At 41.4% G+C, this 13744-nt stretch overlaps 1 protein-coding gene across 1 annotated transcript in view; it reads left to right on the forward strand.

The window, feature by feature from the left end:
* The window catches only part of ADGRV1 (adhesion G protein-coupled receptor V1), a 470004-nt gene that overhangs the window by 21750 nt on the left and 434510 nt on the right, over positions 1 to 13744 (forward strand). The window contains exons 12-17 of the mRNA XM_038765531.1: positions 4087 to 4213; positions 4314 to 4499; positions 8133 to 8313; positions 9561 to 9724; positions 11416 to 11539; positions 13217 to 13483. Coding sequence (XP_038621459.1) covers positions 4087 to 4213; positions 4314 to 4499; positions 8133 to 8313; positions 9561 to 9724; positions 11416 to 11539; positions 13217 to 13483 — 1049 coding nt within the window. The remainder of the gene's footprint in view (positions 1 to 4086; positions 4214 to 4313; positions 4500 to 8132; positions 8314 to 9560; positions 9725 to 11415; positions 11540 to 13216; positions 13484 to 13744) is intronic.

Here is a 13744-nt window from a genome sequence, read left to right on the forward strand (position 1 = left end):
AAGTGCACAGAGAAGTATCTTTTTGTCTTCAGTGAATCAACATTTTGTTTTGGACACGGTCCTGTCTCGCAGGGGATTCACAGCTCCTGAATCATTTTGCCTTGCCTGTCAGCCCATGCATGCTTCGTGGGCTGTTTGACTTGTTAATGGAGTGGGCTGCTCATGGGAGTCCCTTTGTGCATTTGTGGAGTTACATTGTTATGGTATGAATGCACATGGGGCATTTGTTGTATGAGAGTTTGTCTTTACAATATGATTTGAGGTAGTCTGTAGGACAGGAACTTGGCATTTAAAACAGACTATATTGAACAAAGTCTTCTTTCCTTCATAGGTGAACCCTCTATCCACTAATGATTCAGATAATTCAACTTTAAAACTATCATTTAGCTTCTGTTGGGAAAATATTTCTAGTAAAAGTGTTCCAGGATAATTTCTTCTTGGAAACCCAGTCTGTATAATGCTTTCTAGTACTAATTTAGGTGTCGAGGAAGATGCCTTTAATTCTTTCAGGTCACCAGGATGCTATTGTATAATTACAAGAGGAATCAGCCCCAAAATATCAACTACACCTCTCTTTCGTGTTTGAAGATGATGCCATGGATCATGAACTATGGGGCTTCAGGACTGAAGCAGCGCCAGTCATGCCTTCTGCACTGTTTCTCAGGCTGCCTTTTGCAGTGTTGTTCCATGGTGGTTTTCGATTTCACCTCATAAACTCACAATTTTCCTGAAATGCTGCTGATCCAAAAGAGCCTTCATATTCCTGATTGCTGCGTGACAGACTGTTGTCTCCGCATTCCCACTGACTTTGGTCTCCTAAAATTCCTGTGGTGGGAGGAGGTCTGGAATATTGATCATTCATCCTCAAAGTGACATTCGTGCCTTTTTAAAGCTTTGTCTGAGCAGCCCAGTCTGGGAGCCTTCTCTTCCCCTCACATAGGGAAAGAGTCTCGGAGAGGTGCCTTTTAAAACTGCCTGCTTGTTAGGTAGCATGTCTGGTTAGCCTCATAACTGTGTTTCATGCCCTAATGAGCTGATGTGTAGAAATTAAGCATTGCAGCATGGACCAGTAGCTGCATCGTAACAATGGTATTAATAACAATGGTAATAATGATTATGGCATTTGCTAAGGGCCTACTATGTGCCAAGCACTGTTCTAAGCACTGGGGTTGATTATCAGATTGTCCCACGCGGGGCTCACAATCTTAATCCCCATTTTACTCATGAGGTGAATGAGGCACAGAAAATTTGTGACTTGCCCAAGGTCACTCAGCTGACAAGTGGCAGAGTTGGAATTAGAACCCACAACCTCTGACTCCCAAGCTCTTGCTACTAGGCCGTGCTGCTTGCATTGTGCATGCAAGAGCTGCAATCTCCTAAAAAGTAACACTGCATGCCTGTGGACAGGCCAATCAATCAGAAGTATGTATTGTGTGGAGCACTGTACTTAGAAATGGGGAAAGTACAACAGAGTTAGTACTAATAATAATGATAATGATAGTAAGAAGAAAAAAATTAAGCTCTTACCTTGTGCCAAGAATTGTAATATAACCCTGTAAGCCCTGAGGTAGATGTGAGGTCATCAGGTTGGATACAGTCCCTGCCTTACAGTCTAATTAGGAGGTACAACAGGCATTGAATCCCCATTTTACAGATGAGGGAACAGACATAGAGAAGTGAAGTGACTTGTCTAAGGTCAAAAGCAAGCAAGTCGCAGACCTAGGATTAAAAACCGACTTCGGGGCCTACGCTGCTGCTTCTAGGCCACGCTGCTTCTGGAGCTCATTTTGGGCAGGGAACATGTCATCCTACTCTATTATATTGTACTCTCCCACGCACTTAGTACAGTGCTGTGAGCCAAATAAGTGCTCAATAAATACGATTAAGTTAGTAGACTCAATTCTTGCCCTCAAGGATCGTAGTCTAGAAGTTTAGATAATGTACGTCCACATTATGACCCTGAATTAGACCCCACCAATGGATGACTCTTGGACATTAATGCTGAATACTTTTTCTTCTAAAGAAGTTTCCCCATGAAAGTAATGATTTTTAGGAGTGTGTTTTGTACTAGATCATTGCCTTTCTCAGTGCTCCAAAGATGACCCAGAAAGATAGTGACCAATTTATGAACCCTCGGCTACCTCTAAAACCCAAGTGCCTTGTCACCATCATCATTGTCTGTGGCCTTTTCACGTTGTTGAGGAGAAAGGGTAATCCTTAAAGTCCCGGACAGATGCACTGCAGTTACAGTGCTTTAAAAGGGAGCTTGTCAGCACATGTTAAGCAAGGTGGCAAATGGTGGAAGAAAGTCACTAGGCCGTACAGATTAGAGAGTCAAACAGCAGTGGTATGTCTTGCCCAGCGAGTGTGCCAAATGACACACAGATGCCATCAGTGGCATTTACTGAGCACTTAGTGTTCGTAGAGCATTGTACTAAGAGCCTGGAAGAGTACAATTCCCATTTATAAAATGGGGAGCAAGACTGTGAGTCCCATGTGAGACAAGGACTGTGTCCAATCCCATTTGCTTGTATCCACCCCAGTGTGTAGTACAGTGCGTGGCATATAGTTTAAGTGCTTAACGAACACTACAATTATTATTATTATTACAATACTCAGGTTGGGATCACCAATACCGCCATTTGCTTGCGGACCGGCAAATACATATGGATTTCCTGAAGACTAAATAATGGCAACTTACTGAGTCTGTTACATTTTGGCCGGAAAATCTGAGGCATGTTTGGATCCATGCTAGAATGTGAGGTGCTGAGCACAGATTGACCAACACTTGATGCTTAAAAAAAATAGCTCAGCCTTCATGCATACAAGTGCTACTTAGTAGCCTGAAAGAGATTATGCATCTACCAAACAACCTAACACTACCAGAAAGCAATTTAGAGATTTGGGAAATTATATTTAGGAAGAAACGATCAAGCCTCCAAAATATTGGTATTCTATTACTTCTTGTGGAACTCTGGCATTCCAATACCACTTTTCCAGAGGTCAAGAGTTTAAGGAAACAATGTCAATTGTTATGACATTATGAATTTGTACCTCTACCACTAATTCCAGTTCTGGTTTACTAGTTTATGGCCATGATAATGAAATCTTCCTCATTGTTTAGTGTAGCCCAAAACAATAAGGACTGTCTAAAATGTAAGTGCAAGTGAAAAAGAAAAGTGAATATATTCTGGAAAAGTGGACCAACTTTTGGAACTCCAGAGCCTCATGTGAAAATACATATATTTTCACTTTCTGTTTTTGATCTCTTTTGTTAGTCACAAAACCTTTATTTAAAATCTTATTTTAGGATTCTTCCAGGAGTCCAATTTTATTGTTATTAAATATTAGGCACCTTATCAAGTCCCTTTAGTTTGAATAATGAAGAAACTGAACTTGAGGCTACTTGCTAAGAACCTCATAATAGAGTAATATCTGTTTCTACAGATCCATCATGTTCAGAGCTGGTTGACTCTAGTTGATGCTCACCTCTTGAGGGAAAATTTTGAAATCTAACACTAATTCTGCAATGCAGTCTTTCTTAAAAAGCCCCATGAAAATATTTTCATATCAAAATTGCAGCTATGCAAATATATTATGTTTTATTTCTAATCACCTGAGAGTAATTTTTTTTTCTGACTGCCTGATATTTTAAGATTGTGCAAATGATCGATGGATTTCATGAAAGCAGCATAATGGACATGCCACATAGAATTAGGACTAAGTGACATAAGGTAACATAAAATGGATCCATCATTTTTCTTTCACATACTGCATGTTGCGTATGTGTGTGCCCCTGTATGCGGCTTAAGACAAAGCATTGGCCGTGAAATCAGACCCTGAAATTGCTGAAACTTTATTTACTTGCCAGGTGTCATTTTTCATTTCATAAACAGTGTGTGGCATCTGAACCACATTTAAGCCCTCTCATTACTGAGAAATTCTGTACTAGACTCCAGTGTGGACTCCAACCTTAAGCCCTGCATAGTGATTCTGATCTGTCATTTGTAAGTATTTCTTCAAAGACTTGGTGAATCATTAAAAGAAACACAGTGCAACCTCACATTTCTGTACTTCCTTTCACAGGATAAGTGTGGAAAATCAGATCCTTAAATCTGGATTTACTAGCCGAGATATAACCATTTTGGAAAACGATGACCCCGGGGGAGTTTTTGAGTTTTCTCCTGCTTCCAGAGGACCCCATGTTATAAAAGTGAGGAGAGCTGCTGGGTAGCAGCCTTTGAACAATAATTATTAAACGAGACCAATGTCTTAAATGGACTTTAAAAAAAAAAATGTGTTTTCCATTTAAGGAAGGGGAATCTGTTGAACTCAAGATTATCCGCACCAGAGGTTCACTTGTCAGGCAATTCCTACACTACAGGGTGGAGCCAAAAGACAGCAATGAATTCTATGGAAACACAGGTGTCCTGGAATTTAAGCCAGGTGAAACGGAGATTGTGATTACACTGCTTTCAAGAATGGATGGGATCCCAGAGGTATACCTTTACTATATTTAGTTCTTGCATTAAGGGATGTTGTAAAAATTTGATCATTGGTGAAACTATGAATTCAGGGAAGGGACATAACCTTTTTGAGGGGCAAATCACAAATCGGTGCCTTTGTTTCCTCAGATTACTTTATTGAACTCCATGATTTTGCAAAAACATTTCAGGTGTCTTGTTCCATCATGCAAGATGAAGATAAATCTGGTAGTTTAAGGGTGGGGTAACTGTTCGACATAGTCGCGGCTTTGAACAGACAGTGTTGATTATGAAATGGACCAAACTTTGAGCCCATCCAAGTTAGCCATTAGGATATTTATAGAAAGCACTTTATTTTAGCGAGCTCTTTCCGCATTGGCTTGCTATATGCAAACCGAACTCCTAAAATTCACTCTGGCAGGGGAAGTTGAGTGATGGGAGTTGAAATGGGGATTTCTGTTCTCCTGGGATAATTTTAAATGAATCCATCAATGGTATCTGGGTGCTTACTGTATGCAGAACACTGTAGTCAGTGCTTGAGAGAGTAAAATACCATAGAGTTGGTAGACATATTTCCTGACCACCAGAAGCCCTGAGTCTACGGGAGAGACGGACATGAAAATAAATTATGGCTATGTATGTGAATCCTATTTCCACTTAATCCCAGTCCAAACAAGTTGGCTGCTGTTGCTGAAGGACCAATACCCTCTCACTTAGATGTTTAATATCAGAGTGGAAGAAAGCAGATGCTTTCCTCTGTTTCCCAGAGCTGTACTACATGAAGGTCATCATCATCATCAATCGTATTTATTGAGCGCTTACTGTGTGCAGAGCACTGTACTAAGCGCTTGGGAAGTACAAATTGGCAACATATAGAGACAGTCCCTACCCAACAGTGGGCTCACAGTCTAAAAAGGTCCTGACTGCCATATCACCCTCGTTATCTTTTGCAGCACTGAGCAGGTTTTCTCCTCACACCTACCTTACTTCTCTAGAATTCCTCTTTCCCCTCTGTTCCCCCTATCTTCTCCTCTTATCTGAATTGGAGAGGGTGTGTGTGTGTGTTGAGGGGTGGTCTTTTATTTAGGATATCCATCATAAAACTGAGAATCATTTCTCATGTTGGCCATCGTGTGACCCTTCAGTGATACTTTATACCTAACTCTTAGAGAAGTGTTGGGTGACCTACCATTGGGTTATATTCAGTCAATCAATTCTATTTACTGAACATATACTGTGTGCAGAGCATTGTATGGAGCACTTGGGAGAGTACGTTATAACCCAGTTGGTAGACACTTTCCCTGCTCACAACGAGCTTAGAGTCTACAGAGGGAGAAGGCATTAATATAAATAAATTATGGATACGTACATAAGTGCTGTGAGACTGAGGAAGGGGCGAATAAAGGGTGCAAATCCAAGTGCGAGGACGACGCGACTCGGAAGGGAGTGGGAGTAGAGGAAATGAGGGTTTAGGGAAGGCCTCTTGGAGGAGATGTTCTTTTATTGGGGCTTTGAAGGAGGGAAGGTTATAGTCTGTAATTTCTATGTAACAGATCACTGTCTTCCTCTGTGCTATTCCCCCAACCCCGGAACTTGCTAAAGGGGAAGTAGTCTGGCTCTGTGGAAAGAGCACGGGCTTTGGAGTCAGAGGTCATGGGTTCAAATCCCGGCTCCTCCATTTGTCAGCTGTGTGACTTTGGGCAAGTCACTTAACTTCTCTGGGCCTCAGTCACCTCATCTGTAAAATGGGGATTAAGACTGTGAGCCCCCGTGGGACAACCTGACCACCTTGTAACCTCTCCAGCACTTAGAAAAGTGCTTTGCACATAGTAAGCACTTAATAAATGACATCATCATTATTATTATTATCCCAGAGAACCAGTGTGGCCTAGTGGAAAGATTTCAGGCCTGTGAGTCAGAGGACCTGGGTTTTAATCCCAACTCTGTCTCTTGCCTGCTGTATGTGACCTTGAGCAAGTTACTTAATTTTACTTTGCCTCAGTTTCTTACACAGTAAAATGGGGATTATACCTCCTCACTGTACCTCGTTCTCGCCGTCGACCCCCGGCCCATGTCCTCCCCAAGGCCCTACTGAGAGCTCACCTCCTCCAGGAGGCCTTCCCAGACTGAGCCCCCTTTTTCCTCTCCTCCTCCCCATCTCCCCCTCCCTACCTCCTTCCTCTCCCCACAGCACTGTATATAAGTTTGTACAGATTTATTACTCTGTTTTACTTGTACATATTTACTGTGCTATTTATTTTGTTAATGATGGGCATTTAGCTTTAATTCTATTTGTTCTGATGACTTGACACCTGTCCACATGTTTTGTTTCGTTGTCTGTCTCCCCCTTCTAGACTGTGAGCCCGTTGTTGGGTAGGGACCATCTCTATATGTTGCCAACTTGTACTTCCCAAGCGCTTAGTACAGTACTCTGCACACAGTAAGCACTCAATAAATACGATTGAATGAATGTTTATCCTATGTAGACTGAACATTATATGGGGTAGGGGCTGTGTCCAACTTGATTATCATTTGCCCAACATGGTGCTTGTTAGTAAGTGCTTAACAAATTCCTCAATTATCATTATTAGACTATCTCCATCCCCTTCAAAGCCTTATTGAAGGCACAGCTCCTCCAAAAGGCCTTCCCTGACTAAGCCCTCCTTTCCTCTTCTCCCACTCCCTTCTGTGTTGCCCTGACTTGCTCCCTTTATTAATCTCCACACACACAGCCCCGCAGCACTTTTGTACGTATCTGTAATTTATTTATTTATATTAATGTGTCTCCCCTTCTAGACTGTAAGCTCGTGTGGGCAGGGAATGTGTCTGTTTATTGTTTTATTGTACTCTCCCTAGTGCTTAGTACAGTGCTCTGCACACAGTAAGCACTCAATAAATGTGATTGTCTGACTTATCAGTACAGCTGATAACTATGGCAAATTTAATTTTTCATGAGTAGGATGACCTAAAATTTAATGAAGAAAAAATGTTCATATGACATTATAGAGAGAAAATAATATTCTGATATTTAATTGGGTTCAGTCTCTGTTTTTCCCCCAGGGGCCAAATCCCTCCTGAGGCACAGGGCAGATTCTCGGAGGGGCACTGATCCATTGAACCTTCTAGAAAGTGCTGCCAGGGCACTGAATTGTCCACCCGATTTTAAAACCTCCTACAATATAGGAAACTGCCATGGAAAATAATTTAAATGGACCCAGACACTGTCCACTGCTCTGCCAACCAGATGGCAGATTATTCTTCTCACTATTTCCAGCGCAAAGATGTTGGAGAAGCATAGTAGTAAATAAGAACAGTGACAAGGATAGAGGGGATGGAGGTAGGCAGTGGCTGAAATCCTCTCCAGCCTCTTAGGAGTTAAGCGTGAAACCATCATCCAAAATTTCCCAAATGATGAGTTCCCTGCCTCCAGTTGATTAGGCTTTTTGGTGTTCTGGAACCCAAGAACTAGTGATCATAGGTACAAGACTACAAGAAACGAGACGTGTTTAAAAGTGAACAAATGAATCCGTTGACTTCCTTGGTTAAAGCAAAGGTATAGATAAAAATCAAATTTTTTTTCTTAATTTGATGCAGTGTATCTCCTCACCATTATGAATGTTTCAAGGTTTGTGTGTGTTTTCTTTCTAGTTGGACGAACACTACTCTGTGATCCTCAGCAGCCATGGCGACAGGGTTAGCAAGCTGGGAAGTGCCACTGTAGTCAACATAACTATCCTGGAAAATGATGATCCTCATGGGGTGATAGAGTTTGTTTCATATGGAATGACAGTAACCATAAATGAGAGCAAAGGGGAAGAGGTGTTTGCCGGTAATTTCCTTCATTTGCACCTACTACATTGAAGTTTATCCAGGCAATGTTGGAGAGAATGCCACACTCTCTATAGGACCAAGAAGCTACTGGGACTCAGAGAGGGCAGATTGGGGATTTTTGTAGTGATGGGTGGAAAGAGTACGGAAACTCAGCACTGTGCTGCCGAGTGTTGATTTAGGAACAAAAAAAAGGAGCCATGGAAATTAATTCTTATTATGAGATTCATTTAGGACTATTTTGCACTTTGATATTGGTGAATTTAGTGCTGATCTCAGTTCAGTGAGTGTGATTGTGTTCTGCTCATACAAAGACACCTGTGACTCAAGTGGCATAGAGGACAGTGTGGCTCAATGGAAAGAGTACGGGCTTTGGAGTCAGAGGTCATGGGTTCAAATTCTGGCTCCACCAATTGTCAGCTGTGTGACTTTGGGCAAGTCACTTAACTTCTCTGGGCCTCAGTTCCCTCATCTGTAAAATGGGGATTAAGATTGTGAGCCCCACGTGGGACAACCTGATCACCTTGTATCCCCCCCCCCCAGTGCTTAGAACAGTGCTTTGCACATAGTAAGTGCTTAACAAATACCATCATTATTATTATTATTCTCTCCTGAGGCAAGGAAGAATTCCCAAAGGCTCAAGCTTCTGTGAGCCTGGGGGATGGGTAGGAAACTCAGCAATGCTCTCCTCTGTGTGGCAAAATGTGGTGTGGGGAACCACCAGCTTTCGGTGACGTTTATTCATTCGTTCATTCAATCGTATTTATTGAGCGCTTACTGTGTGCAGAGCACTGTACTAAGTGCTTGGGAAGTACAAATACAATAGAGTTGATAGACACCGATCTCTGTCGAAAAGGATCTTAGTCTGGGGGGTGAGACAGACATTGAATTGCAGATAGGGGAAATGGCAGATTATAAGCCTATATGCATACATGCTTTGGGGCTGAGAGTGGCGTGACTATCATATGTTTAAGGTTCAATGAGTAAAATCTGCCATCTTTGTCACTGAAACGTTTCCATTCTGAGGGAGAAAATAAACACTGTGTGGCAGTTCTGCTGGGGTTGTAAGAATGAAAACAGATACAAAGGGATTCTTTTTAATTTTTACTAATACTGTAGGGAGGGTGTGACCAGTAAAGTGGAATTACTTGATTCTGTGCTAAAAGCATACAATTTCTCTTTCAGTTGAGCTGTTATTTTGATATTCATTGTTTTATAATTACATTTTCTTTAAATGTTCTTTCACAGCTGTGTATGAAATAATAAGGAACCAAGGCAACTTTGGGAATGTTAGTATATCCTGGGTCGTCATGCCAGACTCTACTTATGATGTTTATCCTGCTGAAGACACTCTCTTCTTTGGAGATCAAGAGTTTTCAAAGAATATAACCATCTACTCCTTGCCAGACGAGGTAATTCATTCATTCATCCAGTCATATGTATTGAGCGCTTATTGTGTGCAGATCACTGTACCAAGTGCTTGGAAGAGTAGAGTATAACAATAAACAGACACATTCCCCACCCACAATGAACTCACAGTCTAGAGATAAATATGTTGGCCTAATTGTTTGAAAAAGAGCAGTTGCTTAAATAAAACATATTTTAATTACATTGGACTGCTCACTCAAATTGAAACAGGAATGAAGGTCATGAGTATCTTCGGTAAAGCTTCAGTCCTTCCTATCATGTCACCTGAGCACTTGGATACTCATTGCTCTTCTCACCCAGTGAGCATTGTGCATATAACTTAAAACTTGGTTGTTTCATCCTGCTAGCAGTTTATTTTAGTGTCTGTCTACCGACTAGATTGTAAGAGCCTTGAGGGCAGATACTATGTCTGCTAACTTTATTGTGTTCACTCAAGTGCTTAGTACAGTTCTTATCACAGAATAAGCATTCAGTAAATGCTACTGATTGATTCAGCATTGAGTACAGTGTCAGCAGTTGGTAAACCATTAAGAATCAGAGTAAACTGAAATTAGATTGATTGGCTTCAACCTGCAGAGGAGGTAGAATACAGTAAGGAGAGTATGTAAGGTGCTATGGAATCTGTCACTGGTATGAATTCTCCTTCCATTGGGTTCAGAATTTATGGTGTTTTTAAATTCCTACATTAACTAGCATGAGTGCTGGTTATTTATAAGACCATTATGAAAGGCATTTGATCCCACTTGAAAATTACAAAAGACATGGAACCTATATTTCTATTGCATAATTAAATTACGCTATCCACAGAAATTTTGCTTGGAGTTGAGTATCAAAGCACTCATTTTGAGAAATTTTGGGAGCAGAGTTCTGCTTACAGAGTTAGTCAAAGATGTGTCCTTCCCAGAAATAAGAGGCAGGAAAAGGTGACTCTTGAAGATTGTGGCCGAACCTGTCCATGACTCTCTCCACGAAGCAAATCCAAACAGATGATGATGATGGTAGTGGTGGTGTTTATTAAATGCTTGCTCTGGGCCAAGCCTTGTGCTAAGAGCCAGAGCACATATGACCTAATAGGATCAGACACAAGTGCCTGTCCCACCCAAGGCTCGTAGTCTGAGAGATGCACAACAGTTCATTCATTGTCAGTCATATTTCTTGAGCGCTGCCTGTGTGCAGAGCCCCGTACCAAGTGCTTGGAAAATACAATGCAGCAATGAAGAGAGACAATTCCTGCCTTCAACGGGTTCATAGTCTAGAGGGAGGGGAGGCAGACATCAGTGCAAGTAAACAGGCCTCAATATAAATAAATAGAATTATAGATATATACATATACGTCAGTGCTGTGGAGTACAGTGCTCTGCACATAGTAAGCGCTCAATAAATACGATTGATGATGATGATGATGATGAGGAGAAGGGGGGAAGAGTAACAGTTATTTAGTCCCATTTCACACATGAGGAAACCGAGGCACAGAGCCGTTCAGTGTCCTCCTTCCACTCGCGTAACAGGTAAGTGGTGGAGTTGTGACTCCTGGTTCTTCTCCCTGTGCTCTTCATGACATCTTCATCTGAAATTGATCTTTATATCAGTTTTAGAAACTTTTTTTAGAGTGGTTTACTGCGTCCTATTCTTCTTTCATTCTTCAGAAAGTGTTTTTTCTCTTGTTTTTGAACAGATACCTGAGGAAATGGAAGAATTCACAGTTAACCTTTTCAATGCTACTGGTGGAGCCCGAATGGGAAATATAACCACAGCAATACTGCGGATTCGTAAAAATGATGACCCAATTTATTTTGCAGGTTACACCCCTTTCCATTTTTCAGAATTCATGAACATTTTCTGTCAAAATCGTTATTTTTCCAAATAGAATGTTATCAAATATTAGGAAGCTTGATGAGCATAATGCAGTTTATCACACTTTAGTAGGCCTATATGTCACATAGGTTGGAAAAACTGGCAGCATTACAATAATAGCATTTATTGAGCTCCCATTTGTTGTGGTGCACTGTACTAGGTACTTGGAAAATAGAAAATAAAGAAATGGCACTTCCCTGGCCTTCAAGGAGTTTACAGATTAATGGAGGAGACAAACATAAAATTACTTACAAGTCAAGTGTCAAAAAAGGAGAACACTTTAGTGTTGAGGTGGGGTATAAAAAAGTTTACAAGTACTGGTAGTAATAGTATGTTTTAAGCATGTTCTATATGCAGAACACTGAACTAAGTGCCAGAATTGGCTAAAGGGATAATGTGGCTCAGGGTGCTGTGAAATCATTTGGGGAAAGCTTGTTGGAGATGGGATTTTAGTAGGCCTTTGAGCAAAGATCTGCAGAGAGGGAGGGAGTTTCAGGAGAAGGAATGAGGCTGAGAGTCAAAACATAGGAGGTTGGCTTGGTGACTTGGAGAATAGCCAGGAAAAAGAGCAGGTAGGTAAGGTGGGGCCAGATGGTGGAGAGCCTTGAAGCCAGTTGTGAGGCATTTGATACGGAGAGATATAGGGAGGTTTTGAAGAGAGGAGAGATGTGGGCTGATGGAGGTTTCAGGAAGATGATCTGTGCAACAGTAGGTAGTATAGATTGGAGGAGCGGAGAAGTCGGGAGACTGGAAGCTAATGCAATAGTCTAGTCATTGGCAAGACCAGAGTTTCTACCGGTTGCTAGCAGTTTGGGTAGAGATGAAGGAGGCAAATTTAGGAGGTTATTGTATACGAAGAATGGGCAGAATTTTGGCAATCGAGGTTTATGAAGGGGATCATATGTGAATTTCACTGGCTGTATCTTTCTGGGCCATCAATACATGTGTGTAGATGAGAACTGATGTACTAAAATGAAAAGTTTGTTGTGTGTGTTTGGATATTTTCCTCTGTACAGGTGAAACTTTGAGATAATGACTCCATTAGAGTAAAAATTTCATAGTCCCACGAAACCATGTCATCAGTGATGAAGAACCAGTTAGGGAGTTGGGTGAAGTGGACAGGCCCTGCAGTAATCCCGGAAAATAGCTGGCTAAGATGGGCGGCAAAGACCACAGGGGCTACTTAGGCAACTGCCTATGGTCATTTTGGCCATAAATGGGTTTGGACTATAAAAAAAAAAATCTTGGTGCCACTTTGCAGTGTACTGCACCCCTGCCCACTTTCTCCTTGCATCCTGTGCCCAGCGGGACTGGTAGGGACGCACACCATTGGCACTGCAACTAATTCCTTCCCACAAGTTTTCAGTCCTCAAGTCTCATATCCGAGGCTCACATGCCGTTCCCGATGGGGGAGACACAAGTCATCTTCTTAAAGGGAAACACACAGGGAATCTTTTCTCAAACCTTCCCTCAGACCCTTTCCTTTGAATCCTTTCATCTTTCCTTTGAATCAGTTACTCCTCCTTAGCAAGCTATCTTCCTATGGCTTAATTCCTGTAATTTGGCTTGTGTGTCTGATCGTGCTCCGAGACTCAGATAATGTGACCTGTTCTCTCTTTCAGAGCCTCTCGTAGTGCGCATTCAGGAAGGTGGTATTGCTAACTTTACAGTTCTGAGGAATGGATCTGTTGACACTGCTTGCACGGTTCAATATGCCACCGTGAATGGGAGAGCTTCTGCTGAGGAAGGAGACTTTATTGCTGTGGAAAAGGGTGAAATGCTCATTTTTGATATTGGGAGAAGAGAACGGAGCATATCTGTATATGTTAATGAAGATGGTATCCCTGAAACAGATGAGCCATTTTACATCATCCTCTTTAACTCAACAGGTTAGAATAACTGCAGTTGTATAAAAAAAAATGCCACTTTTCTTATTGAATTATGATGGAATCTTTATAACAATGTACCAGAGTAATGCATATGTTTTTACCACATACGTTAATTCTACGGAAATACATATTTGCTTCAGAAACATGATTTATCTAATAGGAATGCTTAGATTGTGATTAACAAAATGGTCAAGTGGCTATATCATATAGCATGTTAGCTTAGTAGCATGCCTGTACAGTAACTTTTTCCTAGCTTTATAG

Source organism: Tachyglossus aculeatus, chromosome 23 (assembly GCF_015852505.1).
Source record: "Tachyglossus aculeatus isolate mTacAcu1 chromosome 23, mTacAcu1.pri, whole genome shotgun sequence".
Classification (NCBI taxonomy): domain Eukaryota; kingdom Metazoa; phylum Chordata; class Mammalia; order Monotremata; family Tachyglossidae; genus Tachyglossus; species Tachyglossus aculeatus.